Here is a 20,638-nt window from a genome sequence, read left to right on the forward strand (position 1 = left end):
TACTTTTACATTTGAAGAATGAGGAAACTAATAGAAATAAGTGACAACTATACATTGTAATATTAGATAGATACTGCAGGTTTATAATAATAGCATTTTTTTTGTCATTCTGTGCACATGACAGGTAAATGAAATACAGTTCTACATTATCATACAACATGTACAGCCAGGATTTAAAGGAACTATTCCTGAAAGCTCTTGTTATCAGCATGCATGATCAGGCCGCAGTAACCCTTCAAAACCTCTGCTTCTTTCACCCCATTAATAACATTCGTCTGTAAACAACTCATCCCAATCCCCAAACACTTAATGTAACAAGACTCGTGATGTTAATTCCCGTGTGTTCGCTCTAACAGCCTGTGCTAGTGTTTTTGGTTGTTCTCCGCTGGAATAGTATCAGGCATACACGGGAGTCGTGAGGACGTAGCACAAGTGAGGGTTATGGGTAAAAAAATAAATAAATTAAAAAAATGTCTTTTGCATTGCAGAGAATGGTTCACTTTGAAGTCTTTAGATTTCTTATAGGGTGGATCCCCTTTTTGATACAAGCGGCACAATAATGAGCAGAGGAATAATAAGAGATGCTGCTGGAGGAAGCTGGGTGACACCATTTTCTCCGTCTCCTGTTGCTTTCAAACACATGGATGTCTTTTGAATTCTACTGTGTGCGTGCATGTTGTGCGTGTGTGTGTGTGGGTGGGTGGGTCACAGCGCCTGTACGTCTTTGTCCATGTGACAGTGTAGGCAGTGGATGTGACATTCTGGATTCAGTTGTTAGTCATGATCCACCAGGAAGCTGTGGAAACACACACACACACACACACAGACAAAGTTAGGTCACCTCACGCTGATCCGCTGTATGACGAATGTATGACTCCTTAAGGTGCATTTAAAAATCATTCATATTTTATAAGGCACCAAATAATCAGCTACTCATCAACCAGATTAGAAATATGTCAGGAAATTATGCCATTTGGGGATGGCAGCAATTAAAACAACGTAACTGCAAGAGAAATCAGGAAACACATAAGTGTGAGATGAAGACGTGTTTTCAGGTGAGGGTTTAGTTTTAGGTAAAGGTAAGGGTGAATGTTAGATTAAGGCAACTATTCACTATGGTTAGGTCAGAATAGGTGTGTGTGTGTGTGTGTGTGTGTGTGTGCGTGCGTGTGTGAGAATGCACCTGTTCTATTGTTCCACATCTTTTCCTAGAGATTGTAAATCAAACACAGTTGGGCAGGATAGCTGTGTCTGTTAAACATGTGTTGGTGCTTAGCTCCTCCCGGGCAAAAGAGGAAAAGAACACGAGGGCAGTGTCCTGTGACAGTCAGTGGCACAGACAGAAAGAGCCGCAGGTGGGAGCAGCAGAATGCAGTTTTATTTGTTTTTCCATTATTGATTCCGGAGTCAACTCCTTCCTGTGCTTCTGACGTGCACCTCATAAACCAGCCTTCCTCTTCCTCCCTATATCAGAGCGGCGTGGCTTCACCTCTATCCTCAGCAGCCGAGTTAAAAAACAAGGCAGCGTCTCAATACAAACAGAGGAGCTGTTATTAACGGAGTAAATTAACAAATATTTTACTGAGAATACTGCTCATATAAACACAGCATGCAGCCGGATGACTTGTGACCAAACAAACCTGTTTTCACCTAATGATGGGCGACTTTGAGTCTCTGTTTTCCAATTTGTTCCAGTGCTGCCTGTTTATACCTGGACCCACATCTGATTCCTATGTTTATTTGAAACCATCAGCAAACAAAGTGTACATGTGAGTCACAGACGCAAAACTCAACAACTACCTACAGTAACCTGGCAACAATCACGACTCTTAAAGCCCACACGGCGAACGAACACAAAGAGGCATAAATAATAATTAACGCTACATTATTCTGAATCAGGCTTTTAACAAACTAATCAAACATCAAGAATGAGATAGGGAGTTCACATTGGTTGCCAGGGTTGAGTGGCAGTGATTCACACCACCCTCCCTGCTGAGGAGTCAACGACCCGATGACGAGAAGATGAGTTACGTGCGTCAGATGTCACGTTGCCAAGAATACGGCTCCTGTCTCCTCTTTGCACTTGCACAGTAAATGTCTGTTTTAAACACATTTCCACCTTCAGGCTCAATAACCAAACTAGAGAGAGTAAATGTCTGGAGGCCCAGACATCTGCAGACACTGATTCTTCCACCGATGGGAGGTTTTAGTGCCCTAAGCATCATGAGGCAGTTAACAGTTTAATGTGACACAGAAGAACTTTTCTCAGTTTGGATCCATCTCTGTGGTTTTATATTTTGTGAAATTCCATCAGTCCAATTAAAAGCTTCGGTCGAATAGTTTTTATTTGCTCGGGACAGCTCGGACATTTAAACAACAGTGCTGCCCCCTGTCGACTCTGTGGGTTTTTTACATGAACAAATATAACAGCAGTGATTGAATAAAGATATATAGATGATTATATATGAACAGAAAAGAACAGAGGAGTCCATACTGAATTTTCTAAGTCTCTCATTTCACCCCCTGTTCTATTGTTGTACCTCATGGGAGAGAGGGGCTCAAATAATGTGCAAGTGACCAGAGATTTTCTTGTGTGGCTCCTTTTTGTCTGTAAACAGAGAATGACCCCAAAGATATTCATGCTCCAGCCCTTTCCATTAAATCCCAACACACAAACCACCAGACTCCACTGCTCACATGGGGACCTGTGAGTTACAATTGTGTAGTTACAGTACACTCATTTAAAGTTGTCACCATGGCTACTGTGGATAATTGGTAGATTACTGATACACTTTTAGAGCACGGATCATTATGACCGCTGACAGGTTGGATAACATGTCATTAGGCAGTTTCAGAGCCACGCAATGTGTGGATCCCCGACATGGACGGTTACATCTATATCTGACTCTGCTGCCTACCCGGGCTTTTCTTCAGATATTCTTCAAAAGACGAGGAATCGCTGTTGACACGGAGGAGAAGCACGGTTCTGTTTGTGTGACCTGGCAACGTGTGATCACAAACGACTCTGACAGCGGCAGAAAAAATGTCAGATCTCAGAGGCAATGAGCAAGAGAGCAGACAGCGAGCCAAGACACCCACTCCACACGCATGAGTTTTAGGCCTAATGTGTAGGAGCTTCGTGACCGAAACTGGACTCATAATGTCGTCATTGATTCAACGTACAACATAACATGTGAAACTGCATAAAACAGTAAAAAATTACTCGCACCGTTGTGGAGCTTTGGTCGCATCTTAGATGAGTTGATCTCACACTGAGGGTCTGCAGATGCATGTTTTCAAGAAAACTGTTGTCGCTATTTAATGCACATGAACGATACACATAATGACTACATGAATGACACACATACACAAACCTGGGAGCAACATAGTGGACACAACTTCAGCGTCCTCTAACATGTCGATGATGCAGCGCTGGAAATCCTTACTGCTGTTGGACTGCAGGTAGCTGCAGAGACAATAGAAAGTGCAAAGAGAAAAAGAAAAGTTTGAGGAAACTAATTGGCGCTTTAACTGTATCAAATATCTATGGTATATTTTGTTGCAGTAGACAATCTACATTTTAAAATGTCTTTGGGTTTGAAGATGTTTATTTAATTGGAGGCAGTTAAATCTATATTCCGTCTAAGAGTTGTGCAATGAGCTCGTCACTAAGCAAAGAGCTTGTTCATGACACATTTTTAGACATTCTGTGCAAAATATTACAAATGGTAGATGAATATATTCATTGATGTGTTAGACGTTAGACATTAACCTACGTAGTGAGGGCATTTTTCTCAAAGTGAGGACATTTTGGCCGGTCCTCACTTTGCGAACCCCCTTTAATGGACTGTTTGGGGGTCAAGACTTGGTGTTAGGGTTACAATTAGGTTTAGGTAAGGTCAAGGGTTAGGTTAAGGGTTAGGCATTTAGTTTGGATGGTTAGGATTAGGGTAAGGCTGGGGAATGCATTATGCCAATGATTGATAAAGATAGCTGTGCAAACGTGTGTGTGTGTGTGTGTGTGTGTGTGATCTAAGAGATGGGCCATCTGCTCATCTTTACTGGTGGGGAACATTTCTATCAAGAAGTTTAGAGTGCCAAACAGTCAATGCCAACATCTGACACATACACACACACACACACACACACACACACACACACACACACACACACACACACACACACACACACACACACACACAGGCACCATACTGACCTCATCCAGGAGATGCGGTCTTGCCAGAACTCATACATTATGTAACATGTCTTTCCCGGGAGCTTCTGAACGGACACACTGACAGCAGGACGGAGACGGAAAGTAGAGTGGGTCAAAAAGAGCAAGAGCAAGAGAGAGAGTGAGAGAGTTTGATCTCAGCGAAGAGAAATGAAACAGGTTTGACTCTTTAAAGAGATAGACAGATGTGTTTTAGAACTACGAGTGACAGAAACAGAGCATTGAAATGAAGCAACAAGTCATTTTAAAAAAAGTTGTAAACTGACATTACTGTTCTAACTTCATCAACAGCCAATCGGCCTCCAGTCACAGGACGACTGATGACAAATGAGGAGGGTAACTCCTCATTAAATGTATTTTTGTTTTACATCGAGTCTGACAATTCAAACCCTTCAGTGCTGATGAAGTTTTCTCAGCAGCGGAGCCAAAGTTATACAGCCTCTCTGCCTGAAAGCAAATCAAGACACTCACTGCAGGTTGTCAGAGTGAGCTGAGGTTGCATCCATGTAGCTTTTCACAACTTTCTGGAAGTTGTCCTGATCTCCGTCAGTCACAGACATTTGCCTGTGAACCAGAAGGATGTTCTGTCGGCAGCAAGACAGGAGAAGAGAGAGAGAGAGAGAGAAGGAGAGAGAGAGGAGGGTGAGAAGAGACGATAGCCTGTCCAGAGGAAGAACAGGTTTCTATTCGGTACATTTGTGTGTGTGTGTGTGTTCGTTTGAGTGTGTGTGGTAAAATGTTTTAACTCTAATGAATCAAAAATCATTCATCAGGTGAATAAGCAGGCGATTCCTGCTCAGTGGTGACTTACAGACTTGTATGTGCTGGCCAGCGTGTCCTCTTTCAGTGGCTCCAACTTGGGACTCTAGAAGAAAAAAGGTAACAAACATTGAAACTGAAGTTTGCAGATACATGCAGTGATTTAAAGGTTCAGTGTGTAGAATTTAGTGACATCTAGTGGGGAAGTTTCATTTTGCAGATGAATACCCCTCACCCTTCCCTAAAAAAACTAAAAACCTATAGGCTACTGTAAAAAACATGGTGGCCTCAGTGGAGCAGACCCATTCCCTGTTAATATAAAGTAGTTAAATATAAAGGGCCCATTCTAGGGTGAAGAAAAACAGCAATTCGTATAATTTAGATGATTTCTGCCAATAGAAATCTTATACACTGAACCTTTAAACCAGTTGCAAGTTTTAATGTTGTGGTAGATCTGTTTATTTTTTATCTTTAAACTATAAAAGTGGACGTTTTACTGATTGTTCAGAAGGAGCTCTTACAACAGAGGCCACAGATTAACATTATCTGCTACAACAATAAAAAAAAAAACAGCCGCCAGATTTAATGTTGTGACTGTTGTGTTTTACATGACTGTCCTCCTCAGGCAGCTTATAACAACCAACAGTTATTTATTGTCAGACAATTCACAGCAGCAGCAGCAGGAATTATGACGGAGCAAAGGAAGGAGTCAGGTGATGCGTTATAAAAATGTCCATGTTTCAAGGAGGTAAAAATGGATGGGTAGAAAAAACTCACAGACAAAACTTTTCTTTTACTATATGAGACACTGATCAGTGCTTTTTGGTTTTATTCTCAACCATTCTACAGCCTTTAATGCCTGTTTAGAAATGTTAATATGACAACAAAGCCATTGGAAAGCATTGGGTTGTATCCATGTGTTGGGACCATGGATCATCAAATTCCTCCCCTTATTCAGAAATGAAGTTGAAACATCTGGGATACAGGTGCTGCCATCTGTGCACGAGTCAGTCTCAGCTGTCGTTCATGACATTTCACTCAGTTTTAAAAGCGTCAATAACTTTTTAAAACCAAACTCACCAGGTAAATCCACACTTGAACATATGTGAAACCATCTTTGAGAAAAATGTATTTGACATGTACTTTGACTTTTTGTTTGGCCCATGTCCCATCCACTAACATAGAGGAGGCACGTTTTATGACCTATACTGTAACCAGCCACCAGGTGTTGATCGAGACGCTTTTGGCTTCACTTATAGGGTGCTGACGTGTCGTCTACCTTTATATGCAGTCTATGGTTGAATCAAGTGAATCTGTATAGTCGAGGTTGGAGGAATTTAATTTGCATTATAAATTAAAATGTCTGGTTAAGGAGCCAATCGACACAGAAACTAAATGAGCTAAAGACTTGAACACATTTGCACAGTTATCTGCACCTGAGGATTCAGGCAGAAATCCTCTACATAATGGACTTAATTAGTGAAACAAACAAAAACTGGATCAGGAATGAGGATTATAGTCTTGTTCTTTTCTCTTGGTCTGTTGGTATATGATATTTGATTTAGCTTGATTTAAATTCCCTACCAGGAAATAAAGGTTACATCCATTCATTCAAAAAGGTTATTGTGTTTGAAAGCAGACGAACAGAAAGACGAGAGGAAATTAGTCACAGAGCACAGCAGAGATTCAAACTGTACTTTTAAAGAAGGACAAGTAGAAAACATATAATCCACTATTTATTTTTCTGAAACCGTATCCTGAGGATGCAAGTAACCTATGAAGATATGATGTTATGAAAATTGAAATACAGAAAATGTAATAACACAGAGTGGGTATTTGGTCAAATGTATGTGTGTGTGTGTGTGTGTGTGTGTGTGTGTGTGTGTGTGTGTACAGTGGACATAACCTTTGTGGATGAAAACTAATTCTGTTGAATGAGACAGCACAAAGGAAGGCAGCAAGATGGACAGGTATGTGGTGTGTGTGTGTGTGCGTGAGGTGGGGGGATGGATATTGCACTCCGAAACATCCTGCAGGCTACGAATTGCTTTGATATTCCACTCTGAGTGGTTTGAAAAAATGTTTTGAGGGAGAGTGAAAAGAGGCGAGAGAGGAAGGAACCTCACAACACGGGAAAAACAGAAGTTATTAAAGAAAAGAAAAGGGGGCGAGAATGAGACGGAGGACGTGGCAGGTGAGTGTGAGTGAGGTGTGGAGATCATGGCAGTGAGAATGGATCACAGGAAACAGACTGAGAGGCACAGCGGTGACTGTGACCTGCAGAGTCCCTCTTTGTGTCAGATTTCTAAATTTCCATTGGTGCAAAGCTGAGTACAAATGTGAAATAATAGTGACATTTAGCATCACTGAAAATACAGGATAGTTCTGTTCCTTTCCATAATATGACAGAAACCAGTCAAGCACTGAGCTGACACTCTGTTCCAGACACGATCATGAGAGACGCCAGACCAGGGCAATGAAATCTACATGTTGTATGTGATGACTGCTAAATACGTATTTGTGTTCAAGGAAGGTTTTGTATTCAGTTCATCTATGCGTGATACCCAGTGCTCCGCTCACATTGATTTTCATGAATAATAAAAATGAAATTTGTTATTGTCTCTTGCAGAAATATATCTGCTTATACCACAACAATACACAAAGTAAAGTACCTGACAGTCCAGTTTGTCCAGAAGCTGCTGCAGCCTGTTGACTTGAGAGCACCAGTTCTCTCCATCTTCCATGTTCACACCTGAGAAAACACAACACGACACCACTGGGATGACTAAACACAAATGTGTCACCCACTTACTAATTCCAACTTGATTTGTGTGGATGCAGACGTGATTTCATACAGACACATACATTTCCAAGTAATGATATATGATATAGAGTCTGATCGATGTCAGGAAACCTCATTCAGTCATAGAGACAGACTCCATCAGCTGACAAGGGCAAGGAAGACAGAGAGATTGATTTTATACCATGTGAAAATGCTGCCTTGTGGAAAGAGTAAACAAAATATATTTGTGTGAACAATGCAAGAGGGAAGATGCTCTATATGTGGAAATATAGAGTTATGCTCTTACTGTGTTACTGTGTAATGAAAACCAGGTTATGATTGTTTATCATGTTCATAAAAGGACATTAAACTCTTCATACAGTAGAATCTTTTAAGGTCTTTGGCGACACAAGGATCGTTCCTTCATCACGGACTCAATATCATCAATATGTTCAGTCTATCAATACAAGTGAAGAGGAAAATAAATATCAATTAGATGTTTGTAGATGTATAAAGCCCTCAGGGAACTCTCCTGTCTGCTGTAAATATACACATCACTGAACATGATTCCCTAAATGTCTGATTAGATGAACATCTCGTCCCTTTGGTGAAAATGTAAAACTAATCTAATGATAATAATGTCAGTAATATTGATTAAAAATGATAGACACAAGTCTGCATGTAATTAAAAGTCCTTCTCCCTGAATGCAGCCACATAAACACACTTCAGACATTTATTGATTAATACAGATTTATAATTTCACTGTGTGACATCAATCACCATCAAGTAAAAGTGACACAGCAGCAGCAGCATTCATGGCTTCCACAAGATTTCTCCAGAACTGCTGCTCTACACAAACATGACAAGTTCCCCGACTGCCTGAGAATCAAAACAATAATAAAAATAAACTTGAACATTTTCAAATTCAAGAATTAGACCTCTAGTCCCACAATCCTTTTCACCAACTGGTGTGCGCCTGCTTTGAACTGCAGAGGTTCTCAAATCAAATGCAGATGTATTTTGACTTGATTTAGGGCAACTGCAGAAAAACAACGTTATTCTGGTTTATAACAGTCGAAGCGTTTTACTCTACAAGTCCCATTCACCCGTTCATACAGCTGCCTCGCTTTTCTATCACACATCATTCTCAACGGCCATCAGGGGCACGCAAAGGGATCTAAGGTTCCATGTCTTGCCCAAGGACTCTTCGGGATGCAGAAAGTAGGAGCCAAGGATCAAACGGCTGACCTTGTGGTGAGTGGACAACCCGCTTTACCCCCTGAGCCACAGCAGCCCAGAGGTATGTTTATAATTGGCTTAACGTTTATAGTTGTTTTGGAACACTTTCAAGAACTTGTCCATAATTTGCTCGAACTGTGCAGATCTGTAGCAGACTTTCTCCTTCATATTGCCTATGGCTGTTGTTTGTTTTTGTTTTTTTCCCCCTTTTACCATACAACATAATGAAGTTCTAGGAATAACTGCTAGATGGATTTGTTGGTCAGTCCGTTGAAAAGGTTTGAATATAATTTGATACTTGTCTTACCTGTGGTCAAGATGCCAGAGCAGGGATCTGATGGGGACATGCACAGATTATTATGGACCCGCCGACCACATCGCCTGCCATTCCTCTGCACTGCTGTCAGGTCTGGTGCCTTTACCTCTCTTCTGCCGTGACAGCGGTGCAGACCCAGGGAGACAAACATTGGAGAGAAAAACAGCAACTGTCAGAGACGTGAGGGGAAAAGAAATCAAACAGAAATTGAAGATATGGCAGATGGGGGTAGTCACAGGGGGAATGAAGAAGGAGGGTATGGAATAAACCGAGGACGGATGAGAGAGGACATGGGAAGGAAGGTGCAGGGTGAAGATGGAGAGAAAGTCGGAGTGATATCAGGAAGGATTCATTAATACTTGATTCAAGATTCTAGAAACTGAGATAGATTAATATCTGATGCAAGAGAGAGAGAGAGAGAGACAGTCAATGGTGCATAGACACAAGAACCAGGGATAAACAGCAAGTGTCCAGAATAGAGGTGAAAACAGGGAGGAGGCAGATACACAGCAGTGATTATCAACCCAGGTTACTTACACAATCAACTATTCACACACACACACACACACACACACAGCTCTGTCATAGATGGAAAAGTGTTTGTTCAGAGGCAGGACATCAAGTGCTCTGTGTGACACTTGAGACACACTCACTGTGTGTGTTTGTGTGTGTGTGTGTCTCTTAAGGCTTGTGCACATTTGTTTGTTCTTGTTAGTGAGCGCTTCTCCCTCCTTTTGTTGTGTCTCTGTGTGTGCACGCTATTACGTGTGTATACCTGTGTATATGCGTGTGTGTGTGTGTGTGTGTGCAGCTTCATGCTGACAGCACAGAGGGAGTGCATTGCTGGGAGGTTCTCATGCTGAGAACAGCCTGGAACCCAAAGGCCACTGCAACAGCCATAAATCCACTGCAGGGAAGCACAGTAGAGAGAAATAGCTGTTTCTTGCCAACTCAAAATGAATCTCATTCTGCCCATCCAAACTCTTTCATTCTGCGTCTTTCTCTTCCCAGACTCTACACTTGTTTGAAGCCAAAAACCTCCTCATTTAGACCCTTCGAAAGCCCATTCTCTCCTTAATCCAGCATCTCTTCACTTCCTGCACCATTCTGTCATTTGTGTACTTTTTTTTGTATTCATCTTTCTCTCTCTGTGAGTCACTCGTTCTCTGTTTCAGTGACACTCTTCTCATCCTTGCCCCTTCTGCTCCTCCTCCTCCTCCCCCATTCCCCTCTTAATAATTCACCTTGACTATAATCGCTCCATTATTTTCAATAATGCCAGTGTGGCACCCAGAGGAGAGAGAGAAGAGCGCTGCTGAGCAACAGACGATCCCGCTGCAAGTCATGGCAATGAACAGGCTTTAGCCAGGAACAGTGTGGAGAGTAGCCTGGTTATTTGAAAGTTGATAGAGATAGATTCCTACTTATTAAATGCTTGATGGATTGTTGTTATTGGTGGAATTATATGTAGTGCACTATATTCAATACCTTTGCTGACAGTGGTCTGACAAAGCTATCCATGAATTTGGCCAAAAGGGACATTTTAAAATGAGCGAGTAGTCAGTCCTCAGCAGACGTCAGCATGAGCTCTTCCAAAAGCTGATTTCATGAAACACTGCTCGTTGAGGTTAATTGGTTTCTGCCTCCAATTTTCAGCCTGTGCAACATGTGAAGTGCAACAAGTCCTCGAGCAAAACAATGGGAAGCCTCATGGAGCAGTTCAGTTGCTCAAACCTGCAAAATGTGCTCATACAACTCAGGAAGCCTCGATAAACCTCAGGCAGGAGAGTAAGTAAAATGGTGGATAGCCTCTTTTCCAGTTCATGCTCAACACTGATTGGCTTTCGCATCATGATGTAACGCAAATGTTCCACTCAGTGAAATTTGTGTCTTTGATTTGACTTTGTATGAAAAGTTTTGCTTCATGTTTCGTGTGAATGCACCTTAACAGCACTGCAAGAATAATCACATGCATTCATGCTTTAGCTCTACCTGTACATGTGTGAGCCGCATATATGTGCAGAGAAATGATTACAACAAAGAGCCGTCAGCCTGCAGGGCCATGCCCGAGCAGCGAGAATAGAATATAGTGTGTTGTTGTGTAGAAAGTGCCCAGCAGTCGGCACATGGTGTCATATTGCAGTACTGACGGTGCAGGGCTGCTCTGTTCCTCCACAGCCTCCATAGCACACTGCAGTGACCTCTGTAGAGACAGCAGCTGACTGGACGTCTCTCTGAGCATGAACCTGGTGACGAACTGACCCAACACACTGGAGCCCTGGTACTCCTGAGGGAGAGGGAGAGAGAGAAACAAAGAAGGCAGAGGTCAAAGCTCAAATAGAAGCAACAGCAAAGTAAAAGCATGTCAGAGATAAAACAGAGACAGAAGGAGAGATCATTCCATAATGTAACCAAAACAAAGATCCAGGTACCTTGTGATGTGGCAGCCAGAATAAAACCAACCTAATTAATTCTCTGGACGAATACATGTACATAATTCATTAGTGCATATCCAAATTCCAAGGTGAAGGATCTTTAATAGGAGCCATAATTGCTGCTCGAGTCCCCAAACACAGACACAATCTCAGAGGAGTCGAATTCACACAATGCACCGATGAAGAAACACTGCAGTTTGTCAAAATCTACACTGATGGGTAACCTCTGCTGAAAATGCATCATGGGATTAGCAGTCCAAATCACACTGTGACAGACCACATCTGCTAACTAGCAACTGCACAAGCCTCCGTGGATTTCCAGGCTCTGACAGCTTTCAAGTGCCAGAACAGAGCGAGGAGCAAGGTGATCTAATTAGGAGCGATGCATAATTATTCAGGACACATCGCTCCTGTTTTCATTAGAAACTATCACCGCTGAATTTTCTTCCATTTAAATTCAACGTTGTTATCTCAAAAAGTCCTGAGGCATTTTGAGGATTTTGTTTCCTGCAAAATACATGATTGAAAGTTTTAAATTGTCAACTGTGCTCAACCTCAGAATTGCATTTCTGCTTTTTGCAGACAATGTGGCTCTGTTGGCTTCGTCAGACCGTGACATCCAGTGCACGCTGGGCTGGTTTGCAGCCGAGTGTGAAGCTGTTGGGAGAAGAATCAGCACATCCAAGTAAGGGCCAATGCTTTCTGCTGGGAAAAGGTGTTCTCTCCAGGTTGGGGAGGGGGTTGCTGCCCCAGGTGAAGGAGTTTAAGCATCTCAGGGTCTTGTTCACAAGTGAGGGGAAGACAGTCGAGTAGTGGACAGGCAGGGCGCCGTGTCATCAGCAGTAATGCCGGTGTTGTATCATACTATTGTGATTCAGAGGAAGCTGAGCTGCAAAACAAAGCTTTGGATTTAACGGTCAATCTACGTTCCAACCCTCAGCTTTGATCAGGAGCTCTGGGCGACTGAAAAAGCGAGACAACGAATATAAGCAGTGAAATGAGTTTTGTACATCGAGTGGCTGCTCCGCCTTAGAATTAGGGTGAGGAATTCAAACATCATGAGGAAGAGTAGCACTGCTGCTCATTCAAGTTGAAAGGGGCCAGTTGAGGTGGTTTGGTCATTATAGGAGGTTAACTGGGCGGACCCGACTAGAAGAGACTCAGAACTCGCTGGTGGGACTTCATATCCCATCAGGCCTTGGAACCCCTCAGCATCCTCCAGGAGGAGCTGGAAAGCTGAGGAGAGGAATGTCTGGAACATCCTGCTGAGCCAGACACCTCCATCAAAAAAAAAAGAAGTAAATGAATGTATGGGCGGATGGATGGATGCAAGGAAGGATGAATGGATGGAGGTCTTTGGACTGTATCTAAAGAGAACCCATGCAGACACAGGGGGGGGACATGCAAACTTCCCCACTGGGGCAATCCCTACTGTCATACCTGTATGATAAAGCAACTTGTTAGCTTAGCATCAACACTGCAGATGGAGAAACAGCTCGCCTGCATCGACAAAATATGATCAAGAGCTTTATAGATTTTGGAAACTTTTGATTAAGAGCAGTTTCAACCTGTTCTGGTCTTTGTGCAAAACAATATTTACTGAACAGACAAATGAGTCAACAAGCAGTGAGCACTTGAAATACTTGTCTTCATGAGTTTTTGAAATAAGGCCATAGATTTACATAAAACAAGTGATTCATGACAAAAGTAGACCAAAGTTGATGTTGTTATAATTTCTCTTACCTCTTTGGTTTTATCCATCGCCTTTAAAATGGCAACATTCAGAGTCTCCAGAGCCGAGAGGACGTTGAGATACTCCCCCAGGTGCTGAGAGAAATAATCTAATAGTAAATAAAGAAAACAAGACGTCAGTGTCGTTGCAAAGTCATAACAATTAAAAGTTTATTCTGACTCCTGAGAGAGGGAGACAAACTTTTATATGTTGCCATGACAGATTCCAATTAAGACCATGGCAAAGGCAATATCTGAGAAATGGGTAAAAATATCCCAGTTAGTTTCCTAAGCAAGTCAAGTTGGTAGGATTTAAACACTAACTTTTACAGTCAAGCAGTTTTTACAAAATTTGAAAAAATGAATAACGATTTAGTTAAATTCTTTAATAATTCACTGTAACAGGCTGTGATGCAGAGAATTTCAATCTTAATGAAATGACTTACAGGCAACAACGTGATCAAATTATATCTTATGGATCAGCGACAACTTGTACTTCTTCTAACTTACAATAATTTTCACAGCATGTCACTGTAACACTCAGTGAACAGAACACGATGCAGCGACTGAAAACTAAATGTGAAAGAAGCGGAACGTTGTGTCAACGGCAGAGTCAACTTTTCTTGATGTCCGATGGAAACGATGTCGCTCCAATTCAATGAATTATGCAGAGGTTTTATTCTGGGTATATGACTGGTATTTACAGGTCCCTGCCCTATTTCTCTTCACTTTATTCAGGTCACCTCACACACACACACACACACACACACACACACACACACACACACACACACGCATTTTTAAGATGATAAAAAATATATGGGTCACTAGACATGTGCCAGTTTTCTCTCCATATTTACAGAATCAGTGTTGCAGGTGGATGATGGCGGTGCAGGTTTATATATCCAGGATCTTGGGTTTTTCTGAATCTCGGGTCATGAAGGCCACCAAAAGTTTTTTTTTAATAAACTGTTAGCTCTTCAGCTTTGAGTAAAGCCACACAAAACATATATATATATATAATTGTTGCTTGTTCAAGCACATTGTTTACGTCAAAAAATAAAAATACTTTTGTATTTTGTATAATTGTCATGTTAATTGTTTGAAAGTGACAAAATTAGATTTCAGCTGAGGTTAGTGCCCACCTGGCCCAACCCCTGGATCCACCCCTGCATATATATTGCACGTATAAGAGAATAGTTGGGAAATCTAAAGTCTCTACAGCAGCTGTTGGCTTAGCTTAGCACCAAAATGAGGACTGCTTGGCAAAGGTAACAAAGGTAACCAAAGGGAAACACCTTTACCATCACCTCTAAATCTTTCCGTTTGTTTCATCAATTCTAAAAACAAAGACTAAGAGTTTCCCATCTAAGTTAAGAACCCTCTACTGGCTGTAACTTTAATTTTTAAAGATTCCCGAGTGACATAAATGTCCTTATCTAACGCTCAGCAAGAAAGTAAACACGTGCATTTTGTGAATAGTGAATTGTTGCCTTAACATTATCCACTTAGAACATATCAGTGAACACAGAAGAGTCAACATACATGCACTGAATATTTTTACAGAAACAAATGTGCTGTGAAACGTTAAATCAGACCAAACACTCTCCCACCAACCTGATAGCTTGTCAGTGTCCAGATTACTGCAGGGCAGAGAACAAGAGAAATGAGAAAAATATTGATGAGCTTAATTAAAGAAATTCAATTGTGCTGCTTTTAATTTTTTATTGAGAGACTGTGCTGTTGCATCCCGAATGTATTAAAGTATCATAAAATAAATAGGATACCTGTGTTAAAACCATACAAATCAATTGTGTTCAGTATCACAGTGATGTAATACAGTGTGAACTTCACTTCCTCTGTTGTGTTAATGACATTAACAGGTAATGTTGACTGTCGGGCACAGATCCTAAGTGAAGCTGGTTAATGGCTTGTGTTTAGTACAAAGCTCACAGAGAATACGTGGGCAACAATAAACTGCACATCTTTTATTTAGCTGCTGTGACACATTTCTATTGCAGGTTAGCAGAGCAACAACCAAAGAGATGATTCCTTTCCCTTCACTGTAAAAGAGAAAACATGTGACTGGAGAGTAGCTACCTCTGACATGGAGGTTATGTTTTCAACCCTGTCCGTTTGTTATTTTTTAAGCAAGATTCCGCAAAAACAACCGCCAGAACTTGGTGGACTGATACGGTATGGGTCAGAGAAGAAGCCGTTACATTTTTGTTTCGGATCCAGATCAGGGAGAAGAATCCAAGATTTTCTTTTCAACATTTCCCGTGATTTATAGAAGAATAATTCATGGATCCTGATGAAAAAAACAGGTTGTTTGTAATGTTTAGGGGACTGATATGAATGATTCTGTGCAATTTGATAAAGATCTAAATGGAAATCTGGACTTAGTGAATTCAAATGCAGTTTCGTAAGGGTCCAGTTGGACCTTGGCAGTTGTATGTAATCTACTAAGAACCATTCTAGTCTTAAATGCTTTTCTCTCCCAGCTGATATCGTGCAATTAACAGTATTGTTATTCAGAAAATACATTTTTTATACCACTTATCCATCAGGACGCAGGCAACAGTGTTGACCACTGCCCCTCCATGCCGACTGTAACCAGACCAAAGTAAATATGACATGAGATGTGGACAGAGAGGTCTGGTGTGTCACACGAGTGACAGTCCAGGCTGATAACAACACACTGAACTCCCTCTAATTGGATTTAACTTTAAAATATCAAATTCAATTTAAAAAGTAAGGTCCATCTCACAGTGTGTTTGTGATGGTCCACTCTTGTGAGGCTATGGTTCATAGTCCACCAGTCACAGTAAATTCATGATATTATCTGAGCTGATACACACAGTCTGAGAGCCAAGTTACAGAGTCTTGCTCAGCCACCCTGTGTTGGTTTACTGTGAAGAAGTGTGCAGAGGAAAAAGGTTGCAAATCTGCCAAAGACAATAAAGACAATTGGCTTTCGAAAAACAATAAAACCGTTTTATAAACCAGGACATGGGAGAAGTTTTCTTTTTACTGTGCGGCTGCGGTGAGTTAATCATTCTCTGCAGACCAGTGATTTCACCTCAGCCACCCTGAGGCTGATTTCTTTGAATGCAATTTTAGAAGAGCGAGTTTTTTACTCCACATTCACGGTTCTTTATGACCAAAACCATTAATCCAGCCTGCTTGAGTTTGGTTGCAGGGCTCACTCTCACTGAAGACCTCTGTCCAACTGTGAGGCGTTTAGTCTGTAGCTGATGACTTGAAAGAAACACATCAACTGTGGCTTTTAGCCCCAAACACTTGCACTTCGGTCTCTTTGTTCTGTGAGTATAAAAAGCACAGGTTGGACAATTGTGTGAAGTAGTTTAATATAAAAACAACTCACTTGTTTTGTCGGCCATCGATGGAGAAGAAAAGCTCCTGCAGCTCTTCAGTGGTCAGGATCCCGTCAGCAAAGTAAGTATTGAACTCATCAAATGACAGTTTACCATCATCTGAAACACAGAGGAAGAGTTGGTCTACTTTATTACAGAGCCACAACAACAATAACTATATTATATATCACACTGGTGGCTGGCACTTAAACACAAGTCATGTTTTAATATTCAATGTGTGTCAGTACTGCAATGAAAAAGTTAAAAAGTACTCATCAATAAACCTGGTCCACAGTGAATCTATCTAATAAATCTCTGTCTGACTATACGTGACTCTTAGTAATCAACTTCATTGTTATTGTTATGGTCCCAGGGAAATACAGGGTCAAATTTGGTGCAGTTTGAACACATGATACATAGGTTAATGAAAAATGTATAAACTGGCTAACAGCATCTTGTCGTCTGTTCAGTTGTGGGGACGGCGTGCGGACTGAGCTGAACATGTCTTCTTCTCCGTCCTTGGATAATCTACAGAAACACTTGTTTTCACCTCCTGTGATGATGAGAGGGAATGATGGGACAACCTACAGCGACAGCACCACACTAACTTAAACCACCGGCACATTCCAGAAATCTCAATAAACCTATTTGTACCGTAGTTTTGACTGCTTATTAGACTTCTGTCATTAGGTTAGTATTCATGAAATGTTGTGTACTGCATTATTTGGAACTGTTTTTGCCAACAATTGTTAGCTGGCTAACATTAACATTCTTCCTGTGCAACCCGGTGGTACGTCAATCCGAGTGCCGAGCTCTGAGGTGTAATGGAGCGCGGCATTAATAACTTCACACTTGGAGTTTGTATTATTTGTATTGTTAAGGGTCCAAGGAAGTGCAGTGTCAAATTTGATGTGATTTGGACACGAGATGTTCAATACTAATAAACAGGCGACCAGCGCTCTGTAGCAGTAGCAGCTGGGACTTATCGACGTAATTGAGGTCGAGATCACATGGAGGATCCAGCTCACAGGTTCCCCAGCTCATCAGGAGCGATGGGATGCACCTGGGACCTCAGCTAGTGGTAGTGAGCTGAGGCTGCAGGGTTTATAAGGAGGTCTGGTTTCCTTGTTCAGTTGGTTCTTTGCTGTTCGAGGGTCGACACCTTTAGTTGTTTCTCTGAGTTTGTGTTGTTGGTTTTGTTTATTTTAAGAGGTTGTCATGTGCCCATTTTTATTTCCCCTTTCTTTCTTTTGGTTTAGGTCCACTTCTGTTATTCTTTCCTGTTGATATATTTAGTGGGTGATGGTTGGGCACTATATTCCCACTGTTACCTTTCAGGACCCCATCTTGTTAATTTTGTTGCATCGTTAGTGTAATGAAACTTCGTTCCATCAGTTCTCCTGCTCAGACGATAAGCACAGCTTGTTGTGCAAGAAGATTCACAGAAAAATCTATGGCCGAAGAAAAACAGCCTGGTTGTCATCTGTGAAGAAGTGCTCCTGCGTGGGCCAACTATCAATCTGTCTACTGGCACCGATCACACAGATCAGTCAGCAGTTAGACTTCCAGAGAGAGACGGTTTAATACCAAAATAAAAGTCCATCCCAACTGAAAGATTGCCCTGAAGAAGCTTTTCTCAGGGGGTCTGGTTCTTTAGAGACCTTGACTCCTGCATTCTTAAGAATGTTATGCAAGTACAGTGCATCATGAAATGAGCCATTAAAATACATCTTCAAAACCAAAAACTTGCACAAACAAGCCTGGTGCTGTGTGAATCATGGATCTGTGATATGACTTGTGGTTCAACTCCAATTTAATCAGACAAATAGCAGTAAGCCATCATTTTAATGTATCATAATAATACCAGTTAACTGCATTTGCAACTGATTGTCGTCTCATGGTAGCAGCTGAAAAGAGGCATTATTTTAAACCCGTCTCAAGCGTTTTCTATTTTGTCTCTTTTCTGCCCTACCTTTGCATTTCGTCATATTTCACATTCTTCCACCAAGTTTTGTAGAAATCTGTTGAGTTGGGTTTGAGTAATCAACAAACAGACAGGGGTGAAATCATAACTTCCTTGGTGGAGTTGACTATTTGGTAACGCGAATGATATGAAAACAGCCAGCCCCACCTTTGTCTGGACCAATAATCACACTGGCCCGTTCTCCATTTTAATACCATTTAGTTTGTCTGCCCAGTTGAAACCAGGAAAACTCCAGGTACTCTGGTACGTCCGTCAGTTCATGTGACTGAAGGACAGATCAAATTCATAAAACAGATGAGCACACAGACAAATGAGCATAAGAAATATTCGTTGATTGTTCAAACAGGCTGAGGCTCAGACGTCCTATTCAACAAACAGAAGCCATCCAGCCATGTCATTACTGCAGCCATAAAGAAGTAGTAAGAGTACACAATGGCTTTAAACTTATTAAATCCTTTGAGTAATCTGCCTGATTAATGACCCTTTCTGCGACATGACAAGGTAAAATGGAGGCAGTTTTATATGCATCAGAGTTCCAGTTGGCTGACTCGGCACGGCTGAAAATTCAAGGGCGAACTTGGCAACCATCTGTTCAGCTGGAGCCTCTTTGACACGGCCCGTCGCTACCTCCGACCTGAATGTGTAGCATGCTGTTCAGAGACATTGCCTGATGCGCACCACTTTTTCAACAGTCTTTTAATCTTCCTCTTGTTCTCTATCTGCTTTTTCCTCCTCCGCTTAAAAACAATAAAAAGGCCTTTTTTGTGATTTATTTTTTTATGGGGGGGGGGGCTAAGAAGAACTGTACCAACACAGAAACAAACAACTCTGCTTTAAGAATCTAAATAGAAATAGTGTATGAATCTGTCTTGTTATCATACCCCTGTACCTCACAGCAGTTTATCAGCATTTTGCACCACATAAACAAACATATCAGCTTTTAAGCTTTAAAAAGAAATAGTCTGAATAACTAAATCCATTTTGTTATCATTGCTCTGCACCTCACAGCAGTTCATCAGCATTTTGCACCACATACTCTATTGCCCATTTGTATTCAGAGCAGCATAAAAATCCTTTGGATCAACAGTCATTCACTATTCATTGCTTTGTGATGTTTTGAGTTCTGGTTTCAAGAAAAAAAATAATGTGCTTCTTGGACCAGAAGCTGAGCCGTTCCAGTAAAAGAGAGAAACAGAATTCTACTCTTAAGGGAAGTCCATTGCTTTTTAGTACACATTTTATATGGTGCAGAAAACTGCAGTCATCATTGTCTACCATAGTTTACCAATAAAATCTAAACCTGCTTAGTTGATAAAGTTATTCTTTTATTTTTGATGAAGACCTTAGGTGTTGTGTTGAATGAATGTAACTGGAAAGCTAACTATATTTGGCAGCAGTTATTCTCTGAGGGGACAATCCGTGATGGACTGATGATGACAGCTGACAGTCTTCATTTTGACGGTTCTGGGTTAAATGTCTAAAGATGACCACGAGAAATATACAAGCTTGACCCTGTATGTGTTTTACCTCTAAAATTATTATTGGATTCATGATCAAGAGAAAAGAAGTATGTTGGGTGACTGAGGCTTCTCCCCACCTCTGAATTTCTGATTTATCACCACTTTCAAATAGAAGCCACTGAAACAAATCTGTTTAAAAAATGTAAACCCAGTCGAGGAGCAGCTCAACTGCAGTGAATGCAATAAAGACAAACTAGAATGGCTCCCAGTGGAGCGCATACCTCCGCCAAGGCCCAACAGAGCCCTTAAATTCAATCAAG

The 20,638-nt window shown here is 41.3% G+C and overlaps 1 protein-coding gene across 3 annotated transcripts in view; it reads right to left on the reverse strand.

Annotated features, from left to right (window-relative positions):
- Positions 1-627: 627 nt before the first annotated feature.
- necab3 (N-terminal EF-hand calcium binding protein 3) overlaps positions 628-20,638 on the reverse strand; it is a 32,088-nt gene continuing 12,077 nt past the window's right edge. Inside the window, exons 3-13 of one of the 3 annotated variants that reach the window (XM_069533955.1) lie at positions 16,886-16,994; positions 15,115-15,140; positions 13,510-13,607; positions 11,482-11,618; positions 9,323-9,441; positions 7,666-7,745; positions 5,046-5,099; positions 4,706-4,818; positions 4,217-4,294; positions 3,369-3,466; positions 628-796 (exon numbers count right to left, since the gene is read on the reverse strand). In XM_069533955.1, coding sequence (XP_069390056.1) covers positions 768-796; positions 3,369-3,466; positions 4,217-4,294; positions 4,706-4,818; positions 5,046-5,099; positions 7,666-7,745; positions 9,323-9,441; positions 11,482-11,618; positions 13,510-13,607; positions 15,115-15,140; positions 16,886-16,994 — 941 coding nt within the window. In that variant the 3' untranslated portion in view covers positions 628-767. Of the gene's footprint in view, positions 797-3,368; positions 3,467-4,216; positions 4,295-4,705; positions 4,819-5,045; positions 5,100-7,665; positions 7,746-9,322; positions 9,445-11,481; positions 11,619-13,509; positions 13,608-15,114; positions 15,141-16,885; positions 16,995-20,638 lie in introns of all 3 variants that reach the window. The other 2 variants (XM_069533950.1, XM_069533959.1) reach the window with 2 other exon arrangements.

The sequence above is a fragment of the Paralichthys olivaceus genome, chromosome 2 (genome assembly GCF_024713975.1).
Source record: "Paralichthys olivaceus isolate ysfri-2021 chromosome 2, ASM2471397v2, whole genome shotgun sequence".
Classification (NCBI taxonomy): domain Eukaryota; kingdom Metazoa; phylum Chordata; class Actinopteri; order Pleuronectiformes; family Paralichthyidae; genus Paralichthys; species Paralichthys olivaceus.